Here is an 18,429-nt window from a genome sequence, read left to right on the forward strand (position 1 = left end):
TCGCCTCCCAATCGTTCATAATTCTAAAAAACAAAGGTCACCCGGGCGTCCCACGCTGCTGTAGAAAGCTAAATTAAGAAATTGAGCAGGCTACTGCATTGGAGGAAATTTTTGGTCGGCTTCGTCCGGAATCGATACTGGTCCATTCCTATAAATCTACATGGCTCGGTTATGCCTGGACAGTGGGACTCCATCAATCGTTCACATGGCTCGTGATTCTCCTGCCAAATCGTTGTACTCGTCAACAATATTTTTTTTATAACACAAACATTTGATGTTCTTGAATCACGATATACAACGACACAACAAGATTAAAATTTGATCGAGAACGCAAACAAGGGAAATCACGCGCGTAGATGGCTAATTGCTCAGTTGACGACTCGGCAATTGGTGCGGACCTCGCCGCCGGAGCCGGTGAGTACGCCGATGGCCCCCATCTTGACAATGGCGGCCGCGAACTCCCGCTGGAAACCCTTGAAGTCGCAGGCGAGCCGCTTCACCTGCGCCGCCGTGCTCCACGCGGACAGCAGGGTGTCGTCGGAGGTGAAGAGGCTGCGGCTGTCCAGCACGAGGCGGTAGTAATGGTTGTCGAACTTGTGCGGCGACTGCGGGTCCATCGAGACCGTGTTGTTGCTCGCCGGCGGGCACTCCTTCCTCAGCGCCGCCGCGTACTTCCCGTCCATCCTGGGGTCCGCCGAGTCCAGCCGCTTCGAGAAGGCGTCGCAGTGCGCAATGCCCACCGTGTGAGCTCCGGAGAGGACGATCATCTCGCTCTGGCTCAAGCCCTTGGAGACGAACAAGTCGGTGAGCTTGGCGAGCTTGAAGTCCGGCGAAGGAAGGATGTCGGTGTCGGAGGCAACGGAGATCCTTCCGTCTCTTCTCCCGGACGGCACCTCGTAGTGAATCCCTCCGTACTGTACTGTCCAACCATATCCTACATTCAACTCAATCGGAAAATCAAACAAAAACAGAGCAACCCCAACGTTACATGAACAACGGCGTCCCTGGCAGCGAAGGCAAGGAGGTCGGCGCAGGAGACAACTCCCTTGCAGGCAGCTTCCAGCTTCTCCTTCACATCGTCGATAATGTCGAACCCTTCGAGCGTGAGGTTGATCTGCGCGTCCTTCTCGGCCGTGCTATTGTTGGTGGAGTCTAACAAAATCGAACCATCGCAGCCCTGATCATACAAAACAAGTGCGATCGGATTAATTAATCCTGTTACGATGATAATTACGACAAGTAGTGCGATCAATATTCTGCACCCTGACGAAGCAGTCATGGAAGTGCATCCTGAGGAGGTCAGCGCCGACGCCTTCGTCGTCGGCGAGGGCCTTCTCGATCTCCTCTTTGACGATGGCCTCCGCTCGGGGACAGCTCTGGGAGTAGAAGCCAACCTTGAACTGAGCTTCTGCTCTCATTGCGCCACTAATCCACAGGGCCATGGCCAAGGCCACCACCAACCTGGCTCGTCTTTCTCTTTCCAATGCCATTTCCGATCGATCTCCGCTGCAGAATTATCTCAATATATATATTATTTAGCAGCAGGGCCAGTGTGAGTGATGATCTTGAGGGCGTCCGTGATATCATATATATACACGAAGAATCGAAGACCGGGATAGGAATTAGCAGCCTCCTCCGTGAGTGACTGAGTGCTACATGGCTCCAAACAGTAGAAAAGTAAGAGAATGTATCCTTCGCTGCCTCTCTTCATTCATTTGTAGAGTTCAGTGCTCGATCGAGCGCGCGGAAAATTCTAAAAAGTAATTGAAACGCTTCGTAACGTGATTCGCGTTTCAAATATCCAGCCGCTGTAGATTTGACCTGTGGCGCATACGTGTTGGGACGGAAGCATTTCGTTAAGTTGGTGGCAAACAGCACAGGCGAGATGTTGATTTGTTTGGTGATGAGTGAAGGTCAGTGGGAAAATTACATGTACTCCATCAGATAAATATTATTTTAATAAAATAATAAAAAAAAAAAATTGGATTTAGAATTAAAATTTAGGATGTAATGTTTAACCTGATTTTTTTTTTTAAAAAAAAATACTAGATGTCCTGTCCATATATGGGTGAGCAGTAAACAAATTATATATTTTTTTTTATTTTAAATCTTTAGCGTAAAGTAAAATTAAGAGGATGGAATCTCTTTCATTGGCTAATAAAAAATATGAGACGATTGTTGCGCAGGATCACTAAATTGATTGGTGCTCTGCATGTAGGTTTTTTTTTGTTTGATGTTCTACTGAATCTTCTCGTTTCTAAACTATTTTATCTTTAAAAAATAAATAAATAGGGAAATAATTTTAAAATAATATATCTTGCCAATATAATTTCTAAAATTATATAATATATTTAAACCAAAATTTAATTTAATTAACAGCTATTTTTAAAAAATATATATCTTTTTGTTTTTTGTGATTAACAATTATAATATAATTCTTGACTAGTCAACCTAATGTATCTAGTCGGAATCCACCTACTTATGTTGTATCTAGTCTTACACCCACCTACTTATGTTGTATCTAGTCTTACACCCACCTACTTATATCAATAAACTTGTCGAACTAGCACAAACCAAGTTAGCCCGTATAGTTGGAGTAAAAGGTGATACATTAGCTCATCCCAGACGGTCTAGTATCGTCAGTTCGACTAGATATAGACGGGTAAAAACTTAGCCCTCATAGTTGAAGAACATTAATTTACCTCTATTATAATTCTCAAGTGCATTTTATTTCGTCCTCACGAGGTGTCCAATTGATTAGACGGTGATATATTTATTACAACGGGGTAAGGATCAATTTTCGGCCGACGCACACCCTCGAGGAAAAACTCCTCTCACCCTCTAGTCATTTGCCAGTCAGCTATAAGTTGACTCTATAATTTACTCCCTTCACATAACTTAGGGACAGACTGTGAAAGGTGTCTGAGATGAGTGTAATAACCCTTTTGCTACAAAAGTATATTTTATTTCATCTAAGGCAGTAACAAGTCAAGTCGAATAAAGTTTTATAATATTTGAACTTATTTAATAAGATAATCAAATCAAGTTGAGGCAAATCTAAAATAAATCAAATCATTGAAATGATTGTTCAAACTTAATTTGATTTTTTTATAAGTTTGACTTGAGTTTAGTTTATTTAGATGTTATCGAGCTCTCAATAAAATTTTACGATATTTGAGCTTTGTTAATTGAGACCATAATTGGTGAAACCTATTTCAAGAGTGGTGGCATCTTACTCGAAGGAGGGGATGCGCCTGCCAAGGGAGAAGGGGCTTCCACTAGTAGCGGCAGCAAGAGTGAGTGTTGTTGCAATATTTCTTCTACCGCCTTGGAGACCAGTTGATTGATGTTTTCTTGTGTCATGACCAATATTTCGCCACTACTTCTCTTTCTGATAGAGTTACAGTTGTCAGTAGTTCTTCTAGTATTAATCATCGCAGCGTCTTAGCTAAGAATTCCCACAGACGATGTCAATTTGTTTCTGTCAAATACCGTGGATGGTGAAGCTACCACTCAACGAATGGGTTGACTTGCGTGTCATATGGAGATCGTCGGTGAGGAGGATGGGAGTACTTGAAAAGCACTTCAACAAAGAGTTAGAATGACATCAGAGAGGGATCTTGGCAAACCACTCCAACGCTCAAATTAGGGTTGAGGTATGAAACTAGAGGAGAAAGAAAAAGCAAGAGAGAGCTTGATGGAGCCGAAGAGAGAGTTCCCTTGCATTTACCTTCTCTAGGGTTTAGATAGCTGTCAGAAGAGCATCTCCACATCAAACGTCACATTGATCTCCTTCATCATCCTTGTATGAGACAGTGAAGGGACTAAATCCGATAGTCGTTAGTTGTTTCTCCATTCACCAAACACCACTTGTTTGAAGGAGGACATCTAGAAGACCAGATCTGACAACCACTTGACCACCTCTCCATTCATTTGGTATCACGTATTTTAGAATATTCATAATCGTCTCCGCATCTTTCAAGAATAACAATTTGATTAATGAGGCGGTTACGCTACCTCCTTATCCACGGGCCCGTCATGTGTTTTTAGCAGGCTAGCATAGGGTGTGGGTCTAATCTGAGGATCAGGAAATAAGGTCAATGTTGAGTGGTTTTGATAATAATGGAAGTCGAGGTCTAAGCAGAGAGGATGTCAGGATCTAAAGCTAAGATAGGGAGGATGTTGGCAACTGAGGGCGAGATCGGGATGATGTCGGTGACTAAAGCTAGGCCAAGGGCGATGTCAGCGACTGAGGCCGAGATCAGGATGATATAGGCAACTGAGGCTGAGCCAAAGGCGATGTCGGCAATTGAGACTGAAGTGTGGAGGATGTTGAGATTTGGAGTCGAGCCATGAATGATATCGACGACTAAGGTCGAGTCCTAGATGAAGTCGGTAGACTCGAGTCTTTAGGATGAGTGTGAACGGACTCAATTAGACTCGAGTCTCTTCTAAGCTGAGTTTGACACCCTGTGAGTCACGTCTACCCTATTGATGTATGATGCAAGGAATATTAGGAGTTTCCATGAGTACAAGAAAGTCAATGGTCAACTCCCCCCAATCGATCGTCTCATTCGGTCGAATTGGCACCACCGATCTGCACATCTCGATAGCTCCACTGATCCCCCAATCGGTCATCTTCTTATTCAGTCGGATCAGCTTCACTGATCTGATTGCCTCAGTTCGCCCTCACCAATTGGACTCTCCTTTACGCAATGGGCAAGCCCCTTAGGCCCAATTACTTCTATATCTTATGGGTTGTCTCAACATGTGGTACACCACATGGATTATCAGAGAGCACGTAGAACAACCTATGAACACAGAATGTGGGTCAAAAAGTGGGTGGCATGACTATATGATACAACGATGATACTCTGACATTTTCTTTACCTGAATGTAACATCTAATTAATGAAGATAGGAGTATTATAAAAGGTACACATACACCATCATGATACCTCTATTTTTCATTAATCACCTATAGTTCATCTTCTCCATTCTCTCCTTCGTCGAAGACTAATTTGATGATCGTAGTGATTGAGTCGAGGCGTCCCTAACTTCCATTATAACCCTCTCTTGCTCATTCTCTCTTTCTTTCTAGCTTGAGGAGCCCTCTCGGCGATCTACTCTCCTTGAAGTTCTACGACTTGGTCAATATTAGCGATAACCCACCGATCGATGACTCCATCGATGATCTTAAGCAGGAAAACTGATCTTGACTTTTTTCAAATATGACTTCTGACAATGTGAGATATACGAGGGTTATTCCACCGCATCACGGTGCACAAAGACAAAGTTTCTATCATTATAGGATCTCACCAAAAAAAAAAAAAATCTGATGATATTGAAACTATTGTATACCTTCTGACCCATCGTAAGTATTTATTTCGGCGACCTAAACTTGTGACCACTATCTCACGGCAGTAACTTCAAAAAACAGGATTGAGAGCATGTGAATAAGAGTGCATCACATCAATGAGAAGCAAATACATGAAATAATTAACGCATGCATGGAGAAGTAATTAGTAGTGCATGGAACTAATGGCCGATCGAGAAACTGGAGCCATTTCCCTTTCACAAGAAGGTTACAAAATGGAAGCGTGCAAATAAAAAACACAAATCGATTCAATTACATGGCGAAGTTTGTAGTCGATTCAAAAATATATACGATCGAGCTTATTCCCGGCCCTCCCCCGATCGATCGAGATCCACCGCCGGCTGATGATCACTTGAAGTTGACGCGCGCCTGGTACGTCTTGCCGGTCCACCAGTTGGCCGGAGCGACGTTGTATGCGAAGATTGTCTGCTTGGTGGAGTAGGAGACGACCTTGAAGGAGAGCGACTGGCCGCCGAGCCGGGAAAAGGCCTGGTACGAGGCTCCCCAGTTGTGGCTCATCTTCATCCACCCGGTCTTGCTCCCCTTCACCCAGATACTCCCGACGTCCCCTGCCCCTCCCACGTTCATCACGAACGTCAGCAGCCAGTACCCATTGCCCTGCAACAAGAACCGAATCCCTCCTCTCCTAGGGCACGGCACCCTGCTTACATCCAACAGAGCTTATCTATATATCTATCGGCCAAAAGATTGATTGATATGTATGCTTAATCGCGTACATACCTCCGGTACATGACCGGGACGATGCCGGCGCGCCACTGGGCAATCTTCATGAAGGCCGGCTTGGACATGTCGAAATGGGGCCTGGGAGGGTTGCACCAGCCGCCGTTGTTGGAGGGCAAGGCCCAGTTGGGCGGGCAGAGGTTGGTGGCGGTGATGGTGGCGATCGGAGACCCACGGTAGCAGTACTGCGACTTCGCGCACCGGATCTGGAAGCATTGCCCGCAGGAGAATCCGCCCAGGTACAGCACCGTGCTCAGCGCCGCCGTCGCCGTCCCGTACCCGGTGCTGAACAAGTTCCCGAAGCCGCATGCTCCGCCTGGAATATCAACAGCAGTGAGTTTAACGGCATGCAGAACCATGCGCGAGTTCTGGTGGGAGATATTGCGGCGTACGTACGTACCCATGGTCTCCGACGCCGTCTCGTCGCCGTAGAAGGTGGCGTGGGCGTACCTCCAACGGCCGGGTCGGAAATTGGGAAGTTTAGGTAACTTCGGCAACGTTAAAGCCGACGACGTGGTGGCCGTGCCGAGGAGGAGAACGAGGAAGACTAACGCGAGGCGGCCGTGCTGCCGCAGCAGGGAGGGCGCCATTGCTCCTGCCTGGTCGATCATCTCCGATGCCGGCTCCCCTTGAATTTTGTGGATAAATAGGGCGACTTCCATCAATATTTAATCAATCAATTCCGATAATTTGATCGAGCACAAAGATTTTTAAAAAGAATGGAAAATTTTTCTTTTGAGCTAACATTTGGAACGTGCTTGCAGGTACATCATAATCGTGCAAGAAGCTAAATCGTTACCTGCTTTCTTTATATATAAATGATTAGTTAAATGGCAAAGTTCCTGAAGTCCAATTAAGATTAAAGAAATGTTGTGATTCTGAACACGAATGAGTTGATGGATGCCCACTGATGGCAAAAGGTCACTTTAGTGGCCCATACAAACGGTCCCTCCAGAACCATCCCATATCCTCATCCTCTGAAAGAGGGTAAATCACGAGGACCTTACTGAACAAGGAGCACGAGAAAACGAATTGATGGATGTCCACAATTTAAATCCTCAAGGACGAGCAAGTGGCTTGTCAATGAACACAACTTGCATTTGACATGATGCAGCAATCCTCTTATCAAAAGAAATATATTGCAAAGTAAAATATGTGATTTCCCTGTGAAGACGGCTTGCATAAGATTCAGAACATTTTAGGAATAAACGTTGATAGAACAGATCCAAGGATAGCAGTCGAATACATGATACAGCAATTCTCTTAACAATGATTCTTTGCACTCGGGATCACAGGAATCAGAGATTTACAGTAAAAAACACATCATGTCTAGTTGTACAACATAGATTCCTATTTTGTTTCGAGCCGTGTTGCAGCTTCTGAATGTTGTTGATGGTGGATAGGTACGTCATTAGACTCTTCTGCGAGCTCCGATGTGCTTGTTGATGGTTTGGCGCCAATGGACATCAAGTTTTTAAACCATGCACCTTGAAATCTAGGGCTACCTCTATTAGAATTGCTTGGGGATTCTGGAGTACCCTCCTCTGAATTTGGATTTGAAGCTAAACCAGACATAAATCTGTAAGCCACTTTGCTAGCAGTTACAATTTCTTGTTTTGCTTGACGCAGCTGAAAAAGTGGACATGTTGGAGAACAAAAAAAGCTATAAGGTGAAACTAACTCATCTCGAAATAAAATGAATCATATGCCAGTATATGTATTTCAAAAGCCAAGAACCAAGAATTTCAGTGAGTGATGTATGCTTTTAGCCAATGCCTAGCAGTACTAATAATCCTACATATGAGACAGACTGAGAAACATAGTATGTTCATACGATGGCAAATACCCAAAGCAGGCTATATGGTGAACACATGACTAAAGAACTTGTAGCAATAAATTGATACATAGCAAATGGTCAAGTACCCTGAATGCTGCATTTCCTGCAACGACCACAGCAGTATCACCAGCATTAGCAAAGCGGTTAATCCAGCCTGTAAGTGCACAATCAGGAGAAATGCTTTATAGATAAACTCTGATACCAACAAAAAGAGAATCTATCTGGTAGTATGTATCCAAAATATACAGATAAATTATTCCAATCCATCCCAGCAACAAAAAGAATGATTATGTATCCCAATTCACATGAGAAGGAAACCTAGAAATGTCATTTCCTACTTAGCCTAAAGACAGAAAAGATTTTCTTCTAGATATTTAGACACAGATACTAGAGAATAGATGTTCTCATTCATATGTTTAATTTGGAAATCAAGAATTAAGATCTTACTCGAGTGAGTTCTTCTATCTTTAATGGTCTGGCTTGTTCAAATAGTGAATAGAATGGTTGTAGGTTTTTGCACGAACTGTTGACGATTGGAGCCTAAAAATAGAGGCCCCTTAACATAAATTAAGCACGTAATGTCTTCTATCTTTTAATCTTCACTCTTATATTCCTCTCTCCATGTTTACTTTTCCTACTCTCTTCTGTTCAGTCTTCCCTCCTATCTACCAGTTCTATGTCAACATACATTCTCGTATTCAAAAACTTAATTGGAGCACAAATTCTATTTTTGGCTAAAAACATTTCAAGACAATCTCAAGCTTGATAGTCATGACCTGCTCAAAAAATGAAGAAAACAGATTTCTATGGACTCTTTTACCCTTCAAACACTTTTTCAACATTAATCAATTCCTTTTATAACTATGGAATGCATAACTTTAACTTATTTTCTCTTATAAATTACAGATTCAAGAGATTAAAAATTCTGATTTAAGCATGCTTGCAAGAGTTACCTCTATCAAACTTCATTATTTTTTCAATTTTATTTTCAAATACTGAAATATTTAAACTTGCATTTCATGTATTCAATCATAGTTTTACCAAGCTTAAAAACCTTTGGCTCTGTCACTTGTTTCTACAATTAAAATTCTGAGTCTAGACTTGAATAGCTTTTATAAAAAAAAACTACAAATCCAAAAAAATACTAAATTTGCCATGTCACAAAAGGGGTAATGATATTACCTGGAAGCTTTGGGGCACCTAGCTTTTCACAGAATGTGTCACAGAAATGATTGCAGTTCTTTGATAAAAGATCATATGACTGTCCCGGCCATGTTCGACTAAGCTCTCTCAAAATCTGATTTACTTTGAAAATTGAGCAATCTGTTTCTCCCAGAACAATTCTCTCACGGTAGGTATACATAGGATTTCTACCTGGAGGACAACTGAAAACTCCAGAGCCTTGTTCACAAAATCCAAATGACCATTCCTCATCTCCATAAACCTGTCAGGATAAAAGTAACATGGTAACCAAGCAAGAGAAAATAAACATTGAAATTGCACATACTTTGGCCTAAATAGAGATACAACCATGAGTTGAAGAACAAATAAGGGAAATTTTAAATTATTTCATCATAAAAATTAGAGATAGAGACTTCCATTTCCTGATTAAGCATTCTCCCAACTGTAAAAAAACATAAAATATGGAAGAGTAATATTTCTGAAGTAGACTACATTACTAGATTAGGATCAAATGACAGCAATAACTTATATTCTTGCTTCTTCAAAAAAGAAAAATTTACTCGTAATTTTTTGACCATCCAAAAAATTTGGTATTGGGATGAAATAGGTAAAACAACTAGAGATCAGATGTCTCAGATCAGTAAGACTGGTTAAATCAGAATTGTTGGGGAAAATTAAAAAAAAAAAAGTGAAAAATTATATAATTTGATATACAAAGATAGCAAATGATGTGTCTCACAAAATAGCATAGAAACACAATATAAATAATGAATTGTAGAATAAATGAATTTATTATTTGATTAATAAGATTATTATTACTTAATAAAATATTATCCATAGAAAATATCCAATAATATTATCCTGAATGTATATCATTTAGATTATTGGTAGATAATAAATGATATTTTATTAGTAATAAATAAACAATAAATATTAAATAAAACAAATCCATTTACTAATACAAGAATTATATAATATTAGTATTAATGTACTATTTACTAAAATAGATATTAATTAATATTCAATATTGGTGAGAAGGGCTTTTGAGACAGTATTGACTCAGAGATACAATATATTCTCTCTATCAATAATGCCAACTCTTAATTATCACTGGATGAATAAGACATGGATAAGGTGTTTGTCCTACATAAATGGTATGTTGAAGGTTATTTTGTTGATGTCACAACAAATCTTAGGTGGTAGGCGGTAAGTAATTCAACTTAGAATTCATGAAAGCAACAAGGATTCTATCCCTCTCTCTACTATATGTCTTTGTTAGTATTCAAGCTGTCCCCTCGGGACGGTCGCTAGCACATGAGGTGCTACCAACTTGAGTCTAGGGGTTTAAATCTCGACATAGTCGAAGTAAATGTCTCCCTCATGTGGCAATCACTGTTCCAAGGGTTCGTAGTCACCCGCGATTTACCTCCTCCATATTGGTCGTGGGATACTAGGATGGGTTGGCAGGGATGCTAGGGGCAAGCGCAGTCGTCTTTTGCTAACTTGTTAGTATTCAAGCTATGATCATGATATAGTTAGCTAGATTGATCGAGTTTATCAGAATCAGTTTACTTTGACAAAGCTTCAATCAGCTCCATCTTTTGAACTTTCAATCAATTTAATCTATTACCAAATGCAGTCAACTCATTTCTAACAAGGAGATTTCTTTGAATCTATATCTTCTTTAAACTTATTCATCGATCTACATAAGATGACCAATTTTTCAGAAGGTAAATGCTTGGCCTTTGTCTATATCTTTCCCACTCAAGCGATGATATTGGTACCGGTTGATTTTGACAGCCATGTTGCATAGTATGGTTAAAAAAAATAGTATACATCTCCAGATTTGCAGATCTCCAACTCAATCTCAGCAATCAGTTTGACTGGACAGACAAAAACAACTAGAAGTTGAATAAGGGTATGAGCATACACAAGCAAGCAGCAAATCCATTCATTCTAGTTAACAAATCACTGTCATCCAGTACCTGATGCAATTGATAAATGTGTTCCAGTTGAGAATGGACACAAATGGCGAACAACCTAGTTAAGCACATACAATACAATGGATCCAGTTTTCAGTGATTATGATTACAATAAATGTCTAGTCGCTTTTTCCTAAATATAAGAATGAGTCAGACCCAAAAAATAAATCACAGGACAGAGGCCTTATGGTCTGTCCTGCAAATAAGAATAGGTACTCTTTTTCAGGATTAAAATAAAAAAATAATGTAAACACTCCGAATAAATGGGAAAAGGAATTAAAAAGGCCACAATTTTAAATCAATGATAAAAACAATTAAAAAATGAAGCAACCCACAAGAGTGTGCAATATTATGGAGATATATTTTTTGATATTCGTATATTCTTTATACACTATGTTAGCATTTACCTTTGACTAAATCTATTAATATATTATTTGTGATCCATAATTAGCTCCATAATAATTTTTCTTAGAAGTCTATATGTTTTATTATAACATTTTTTTCATATATATATATTGAAAAAATTCCAAATGTAAGTATATTTCTTAAATTCACTTACACTAACTAGGGTTAGTTAATAAAAATATTATGTATTCTCAAAGTTTTAACAAATGTAATCCATTTTAATGTATCTATCTTGACAAGTTTATCCAAACCTATTCATTTCTTTTTCACACATCTTCAGTTAACTTCTGTACCCATTGGTAATGGATAACATAGTCATCCCAAACACAAATCCATGTCTAGTTCCATGCAAGTAAAGAAGAAGAAAAAAAACAAGAATTTAGGAATTAAGTTTTAGCTGTAAAATTTTTCCAGTTGTGCTAGCATAGCAAAGCAAAGCAAAGCAAATGATTTTTGGTTCAGGCCATCCATTTCCAACCAACTGGATGACATAAAAATGACATACTAAAATCAAATAGGATATGATAGATGACTTGCCTTCATAATGTTAACCTTAAGTAATCATCCTGTAATGTTATATGAAGTTAAATTATTCTAACATATTCCTAGTGAATTTATATTCTAAATCTATTTCTTTATTTTTCTTCTTCTCATTTTTTGATACAAATCGCACTAACTACTGTAATATTTTTTTTAAATAGCAAAATTAACTTAAATTGAACATTCTTACTAAAAAAAGTCTAATTATGTTTTAGTTCCTATAGTAATTAAATTGTTCAATATATTTTCATGAAGTGTCAGATAATCGTGTGCATAAAAAAATCACATAATATGATATATTATTTCATAAATAGATGTATCAATGTACTATATAACAATTATCAATATTTTCTAAGCACTTCAATAATAGCCTTTTGCTATGAACAATTTATCCATATGGGTTTGGATGCTCTTATGTGGATTTGAGACAATGTTTCTTTGGACGACAGGGTTTATGTTCTGTTTTCTTGGCCCATATTGGCATGGGCTCATGCCTTGGCTATTTTGATTCAATGGAGAGACTGGAGAGAAAAGTCAGTGACTCTTTTCATTGTGCAAGCAAGATTGGTTGGATTAGCCCACTTTTCTATAGATTACATATTATGAGGTATCTTACACTTTTAGCAATTATTTGGCTATATCTTACCAATTATCTATTTGGATTACCTATTTAATATTGCTATCCCTTACTTCATGACAACCTGCTATTGTAGGATATCTTGCCGATGTTATGATATGACATTTTACCAATTATATACAAATACGAGCAACATCTGATAATTTAATGCTTCAGAGAGTCTTCTTGCTCGAGCTTGTCAATTTTGTGGCCCAACCTCTTTACCACTTGCAGTGTAGAATGAAGAAGATTGTGGAAGAATTTAACAGCATTAAATAAAGAGACAATGATGACAGTGGGGGACACAGTGTCAAGGCTAGTCATGGATAGTGATCTCAGTACTATACATCTATTCTCCCACTTTTTTTTTCCCACTCTTCGACCTATTTCACCATTCTCCCACTTTTCTTCTTTCCACTCTTCTACCTATCATACTGCTGGCATCTCTGTTTTTTTTTAGTTTGAAATAACAGGCTATAACTCACTAAAAAACGCTTCAGCTGATCAATAATAAGAAAAACAGCAAGTATAGGATAATTCATTGATTCAAACAGATATGTGCTGGTTCTAATCAAGTCAGTCTTGTTCTGTCGAGTCTACTCAAGTTAAGTGAGTTTTTCAAACATTATCATAAGATGTCCAATTTCTTCAACAGAATTAGACAGCAAAAGACATGGTTACCAACCAGTAGACATGAAGTTTATGAGTTAATCAAACCATCACAACCTCGATTGTGATGATAGAGTGAAGTAACAAAAACATAGTAACTCCTTACAGATTTTAAGCAACACTTAATCTCTAAGGCTATATTTGGATCTGAAAAAGTGGAGAGAATGGAAAGAGGAAGTAGCTTAGAGAAAAAAATGGAAGAAAAACAAAGGAAGAGCATAAGGAGTTTTTTCCCCGATTCCCTTGTTTGCATGTATAAGATGAAAAGAAACAATAGTATTTAACTTATTTGGTGATAATAGAAAGAAAGAAAATAGCGTGTTCATTCAATGCCTTAGACTTCCAGGTTTTCTCATTTGAGAATTAATCTTGGTCAAACTAAATATAATTAAGTTGAACAAGATCAATGCAACATAGGACGAATTCAAAATTATCATCCTAACAACTGGAAGTAGGACCATATCGGAACATTAATTTATCACCACTTCTCATCTCTCTTTAGTCTTGTGTCTCCACTTCCATCCAATTTTGAGAAGGAAAACTTCTGCATTTGGAGGCAAGTTAACTATCTTCTCCTCCATTCTTTTTTTCCCATCTTTTTAATCCAACCAAGATAACTTTACAATCCTTTTTCTTGTTTCTGACCAAAACAAAACAAGGAAAGGATTGAATAGGTGTCTGCCTTCTCATTTTTCCTATCCAACCTATGCATAACCTGAAGTTGCATTTTGGGAACTCTAGCAAAAAAAAAAAAAAAACTAGATAAAGAAGTGGATAATTTCTTAAAAATTGATCAGTTAAAAGAACATAGGTGGCCAAAATGAACATTTAGTGAACACTAATAAGAGAGCATTTATTTGCCTAACCAAGAAATAGACTCAATAAAGAATGGTGAGATTCCAAGAATAACTCAGATTTTCAAATAAACTTTCTCATCAATAACAAGGATATTATCACCAAGAGAAATAGTGTCAGTTTATAAGCCAAACATCAGATTGCATTAAGTTGACTCATGAAATAAAGATAATAAATGAAAAAGAGTTCAGAAATTTAAAATACGAAAGGCTTTCAGCAACTGTAGTGAGAAATGAGCATTATTTTCCTTCTCCATATAAAGCTTGGCAAACTAAGTGGTAAGTTCATAGTATAAACGTATATCAAATAGTATTAAAGGAAGAAATTAGATGGCCCAAATAAATGGGAAAGGATTATATGAGCCATCCATAGTAGCACAACTCTTTCTTCACTACCCTATTACAGAATAAGAATCAGTTGGTTGAGAAATCCACTCAGTGTATGTAATTCAGTACATGACAGATCTCTAGCAATTAGGTGTCATTTTTTTTTTTATAATGATACAATAAGTTCCCTTACAAATTCCTGCCTATTGGTGGCGTACATGATATAAATCACTCCAACAAAGACAGATGAACGACACTTAACCTGTCTGCACATTGTCAATTTGTGCTGGAAGTCCTAACTTGAAAAGAATATAAAAGTTGTGCTAAATCACACCCTAAACATCACCAAAACATCGTAGGAATTCTTGCTGGATGAAGCAATCAGTTTCATTCTCGTAATATTTAACTTCAAACACAAGATAGGGGTTGAGTAAAAAAAAAAATAATTGGGAATCGATCATGTAATTCGTTGAAGAACCTAAAAGGCTAAAACCGTTCCAGATCTTGAAAGGGACGACCCCACAAAACACAAAAGGAGAGGAAGAACTACAAAGCAAGGGAAAAAAGAGAAAGAAACCTGAATAGCGCTGTGGAAGATGCCGCCGAGTCCGATACGATCCTTAAAGATACGGTTGATCTGGAGGATGGTGTTGTTCGTCTTCTCCGATCCGCTGTTGGTCACGTCGTATACGTGCAACACTACCTCCGTCATCCTACACAATCCACCCTTTCTTCCCACTTTTTCTTTCCGTTTTCTGCAAACCCCCTTCCTCCCTCCCTCCCTTGCTCGCACCTTTGCACAGTAGTCGATCTTCTCCTTCCCTTCCTACAATCAACAGGAGAAGTAGGAGGAGGAAGAAGAAGAAGAAGAAGAAAGAAGAAGAGAAGTGAGATGGGAGGAGGAAGTATCGCAGCAATCTGAAGCAGCAACGACAACGTTCGTGCGGAAACTATTTCGATTCCTTCCTCCCTGCACGACCCGCCGGCAACCCCTTTCCTTTTATTTTTTAATTATTCAGTAAATAAATGATTCATTCTGCATTTTTGGGAATAACAAATAATACAAAATGAAAGAGAATAAAATAAAACCATTCTTAACTGGCCGATTTGTTAAGTAGCGCCGTTGCTTTGTGGCAACGGGCTGAAACCGCTTGGACGCTGAAAGCCCGCCTCCTTATAACAAATAACACTTATAGGACGTCAATTTTATGACTTCACGTTGTCTGTCCCAATAATTCTATGTCCTAATGTCCTATCGTCGAATTAGATCATATTTTAAACATGCAGTGTATATTTCAAAGATATAAAATATATCACGAGGATATCATATACATGTCGAGGATGTCATGATCAATCGATCAGTGAGGAAATACGAAAACACACGATTATTGGGATAGAAGATTTGAACTCGAATTTTATGAATCTCATAGAGGAGTCTAGATCTCCTAGTCTATAAAAAAAAAAAAAATTAAGAGATGGACTATTTGTAATTATGATTAATTCATAGTCGTGATCCGATCGTAATTTGTTGTAATCCCTTCCTAGATTCATCGTTCTCGGATTATAGTTGGGTGAAGACAGATGGTCGGAGGCCACTCGGAGGCTACCCCCACTCGGCGCTAGGTTGTCTGGCCAGTTGTCCACCGCCGACAATCTCCGGACGACCTTCGACCACTTGCATGTCCCAATCTAAACTATAACATAGGAGACGGTGAATTTAAATAGGGATCATAATTAATTACGATTAAATCACAGTCATAATCCGATCGTAATTGTAAATGGTCTATTTTTGGGTTCAGTTCTTTCAGGGGCGGAGTTAGGATATTGGTTTAGTGTAGGCAATTGTAGCTATCATTGACGGACATGTTGCGGAGGGTGCCTCGTCCAGTTCCGACAGTAGCCCAACCGTAGTGAAGCAACTAAAGCTCTCCGCTTTACAAGTCATGTCGTCATGTATCTTGCTAAATTTTTTTTGCATCATATGCCTATTTTTTTTTTTGCCGTCATCTGCCTAAATTTTTTCTTATACTTGTATGGAAACACAACAAGAAAAGAAGTGTATCAACATCTATCTTGTTTTCAGCATACTGCATATGCTTGTTATGCTGTTTAGTTAGGAAAAAGCAAATACTAGAGGAGAGAATCATAAAATTAAGGGTAGTTTCGGTGCCCAGGTCCAGCAACAACAAAAAATGTAAAAAATTAATATTTTTGTTCAATAATGTATTTGAAGTACAATGAAATTTTATAAAAAATTTAGGATTGCAAAAAAATGTAATTAACATGCATCAAATATTGTTGTAACAAGGCAAAATAAACAAGTGCTTTTTCTTTTTCTTTTTTTTCTCATCATCTATTTTTTTCATAGATTATGTTAATCATATTTTTTAAGTGAGTCCTAGCTCAGTGTGGGTAACTGCCCACACTGGGCCTGTGCTGGCTCCGCCCATGACTTCTTTATGGACTAGAGAATCTATCCTCCCAAAGAGTGACTTAAATAGAGGTGTCAAATAGATTGAACCGCTTGAGACCTTAGCTTAGGGTGTTAAAAATGAATCAATATATGTCTGTCCGATTCTAATTGACACAAAAACTAATGGATTAGAATTGGAAATTTCAGAGGCCGATCGAATTAGACTAGAAATCTGACTTAATTGGAAAAAACAAATGAATCGAGTTCATATTAGCCTATGATTATTTCTACCATCTATCATCAAGATAGAATTTCTAAAATATCATTATTATTATGTATTTTAATTTTTTAATTTAATTATTTTGTTCAAGAATAATATCTTATAGTAAAAAAAAATTAAATTGATCAAATTTTTACACTTAGAACCAAATTTATAATTTTTAGTTTGGCTCATATAGGATCGAAATTTTTTTATAATACTCCTATTTCAATCCGATCCAAATTCATTCAATCTATTCAAATTGACATCCTTAATATAAATATATAACTCAACATAATTTAGATCGGCAACACTACGACAACGCGATTTAAAACTCATAAATAATTTGTCAACTCCCAACATAAGGAGAAACAAATGATTATATTTTTGTTCAATCATAAAGATAAATCTGAAGTTAGTTTGAGAAATTGTCGGTATCTATAGCAAAAACTGCGGCATGGACTACCCACAAATATATAATGTATTGAATGTATTTGTTAACCGCACGATAGTTGTGATGGGTCATCTCTCATTTAATGCATCCGGGATTTTTTGGATCGTAACCCTTGGTCTGCTCCTGGACCAAGGGTTGCTGATAGATGAGATCTTATGGATCCTATCTGTATAACAGATGAGGTTCATGAATTCCCACCTATGAATGAAGTGGTCCATTCTCTGGATCGTATTTTACGGTCCAGAGGATCCGGCCTCCATTTAATGCCAAGAATGATTGGTTTAGAGAGAATTGAATTCAATGTTGTTAGCAACTTATCGAGAAACCATACCTCTAAACCTTTTATAAATTATTTGATAATCATCGGTGTCAAAGGGCAAACCTTTAGAAAAAAAAATCATACAATTTCCCTATGTAAATTGGGCAGGGATCCTCTAGTCTTGAATCTCTGGACTAGTCCTAGTCTCTTACTTATTCATTGGTTCGATGGGCTGGATCCCATCCGTTTAATAGGTGGGATCCAGTCCACCCACCCAATGAATGAATATGATATTTTGATTCAAAAAATTCTGGATCATAAGATCCGGTCTCATGTAAATCGGACGATAATGTGTTCTCAGTGAAACGGATCCTAACATTTATTTTACAGATGAGAAGCCAAATCTAATTTCTTAGTGTATTCTATTAGAAATGTAAATGACAAGAGAGTCATGGTAAGCATAATTTTTCGAATTATACTGAACTAAGATGACCCATAGTATTTGTATGCGTCGA

At 38.3% G+C, this 18,429-nt stretch overlaps 3 protein-coding genes across 3 annotated transcripts; all 3 read right to left on the reverse strand.

Annotated features, from left to right (window-relative positions):
- Positions 1-243: 243 nt before the first annotated feature.
- Positions 244-1,689, reverse strand: LOC122015830 (peroxidase 5-like). Its single transcript, XM_042572886.1, has 3 exons — positions 1,263-1,689; positions 989-1,177; positions 244-914 (listed from the first exon to the last, which is right to left on the reverse strand). Exons 1-3 carry the CDS (start codon positions 1,488-1,490, stop codon positions 369-371), a joined length of 963 nt encoding a protein of 320 aa, XP_042428820.1. The 5' UTR covers positions 1,491-1,689; the 3' UTR covers positions 244-368.
- Positions 1,690-5,724: 4,035 nt separating this feature from the next.
- On the reverse strand, positions 5,725-6,707 carry LOC122013590 (expansin-A7-like). Its single transcript, XM_042569847.1, has 3 exons — positions 6,518-6,707; positions 6,118-6,433; positions 5,725-6,037 (listed from the first exon to the last, which is right to left on the reverse strand). Exons 1-3 carry the CDS (start codon positions 6,705-6,707, stop codon positions 5,725-5,727), a joined length of 819 nt encoding a protein of 272 aa, XP_042425781.1.
- Positions 6,708-7,276: 569 nt separating this feature from the next.
- LOC122016177 (deSI-like protein At4g17486) lies at positions 7,277-15,576 on the reverse strand. Its single transcript, XM_042573402.1, has 4 exons — positions 15,107-15,576; positions 9,137-9,398; positions 8,041-8,108; positions 7,277-7,746 (listed from the first exon to the last, which is right to left on the reverse strand). The coding sequence occupies exons 1-4, from the start codon at positions 15,239-15,241 to the stop codon at positions 7,468-7,470; spliced, it is 744 nt and encodes a 247-aa protein (XP_042429336.1). The 5' UTR covers positions 15,242-15,576; the 3' UTR covers positions 7,277-7,467.
- Positions 15,577-18,429: the final 2,853 nt, after the last annotated feature.

This window comes from Zingiber officinale, chromosome 8B (genome assembly GCF_018446385.1).
Source record: "Zingiber officinale cultivar Zhangliang chromosome 8B, Zo_v1.1, whole genome shotgun sequence".
In the NCBI taxonomy this organism is placed as follows: Eukaryota; Viridiplantae; Streptophyta; class Magnoliopsida; order Zingiberales; family Zingiberaceae; genus Zingiber; species Zingiber officinale.

Coding starts and splice junctions, on each gene's coding strand:
- LOC122015830 (XM_042572886.1), bottom strand. CDS start 1,490: ATGGCATTGGAAAGAGAAAGACGAGCCAGGTTGGTGGTGGCCTTGGCC. Junction 1,178..1,262: donor TCCATGACTGCTTCGTCAGG/GTGCAGAATATT, acceptor TTGTATGATCAG/GGCTGCGATGGTTCGATTTT. Junction 915..988: donor CCAGGGACGCCGTTGTTCAT/GTAACGTTGGGG, acceptor TGGACAGTACAG/TACGGAGGGATTCACTACGA.
- LOC122013590 (XM_042569847.1), bottom strand. CDS start 6,707: ATGGCGCCCTCCCTGCTGCGGCAGCACGGCCGCCTCGCGTTAGTCTTC. Junction 6,434..6,517: donor GACGGCGTCGGAGACCATGG/GTACGTACGTAC, acceptor TTGATATTCCAG/GCGGAGCATGCGGCTTCGGG. Junction 6,038..6,117: donor GTCCCGGTCATGTACCGGAG/GTATGTACGCGA, acceptor GGATGTAAGCAG/GGTGCCGTGCCCTAGGAGAG.
- LOC122016177 (XM_042573402.1), bottom strand. CDS start 15,241: ATGACGGAGGTAGTGTTGCACGTATACGACGTGACCAACAGCGGATCG. Junction 8,109..9,136: donor AGGTGCCCCAAAGCTTCCAG/GTAATATCATTA, acceptor GTGCACTTACAG/GCTGGATTAACCGCTTTGCT. Junction 7,747..8,040: donor CAGGAAATGCAGCATTCAGG/GTACTTGACCAT, acceptor CCACTTTTTCAG/CTGCGTCAAGCAAAACAAGA.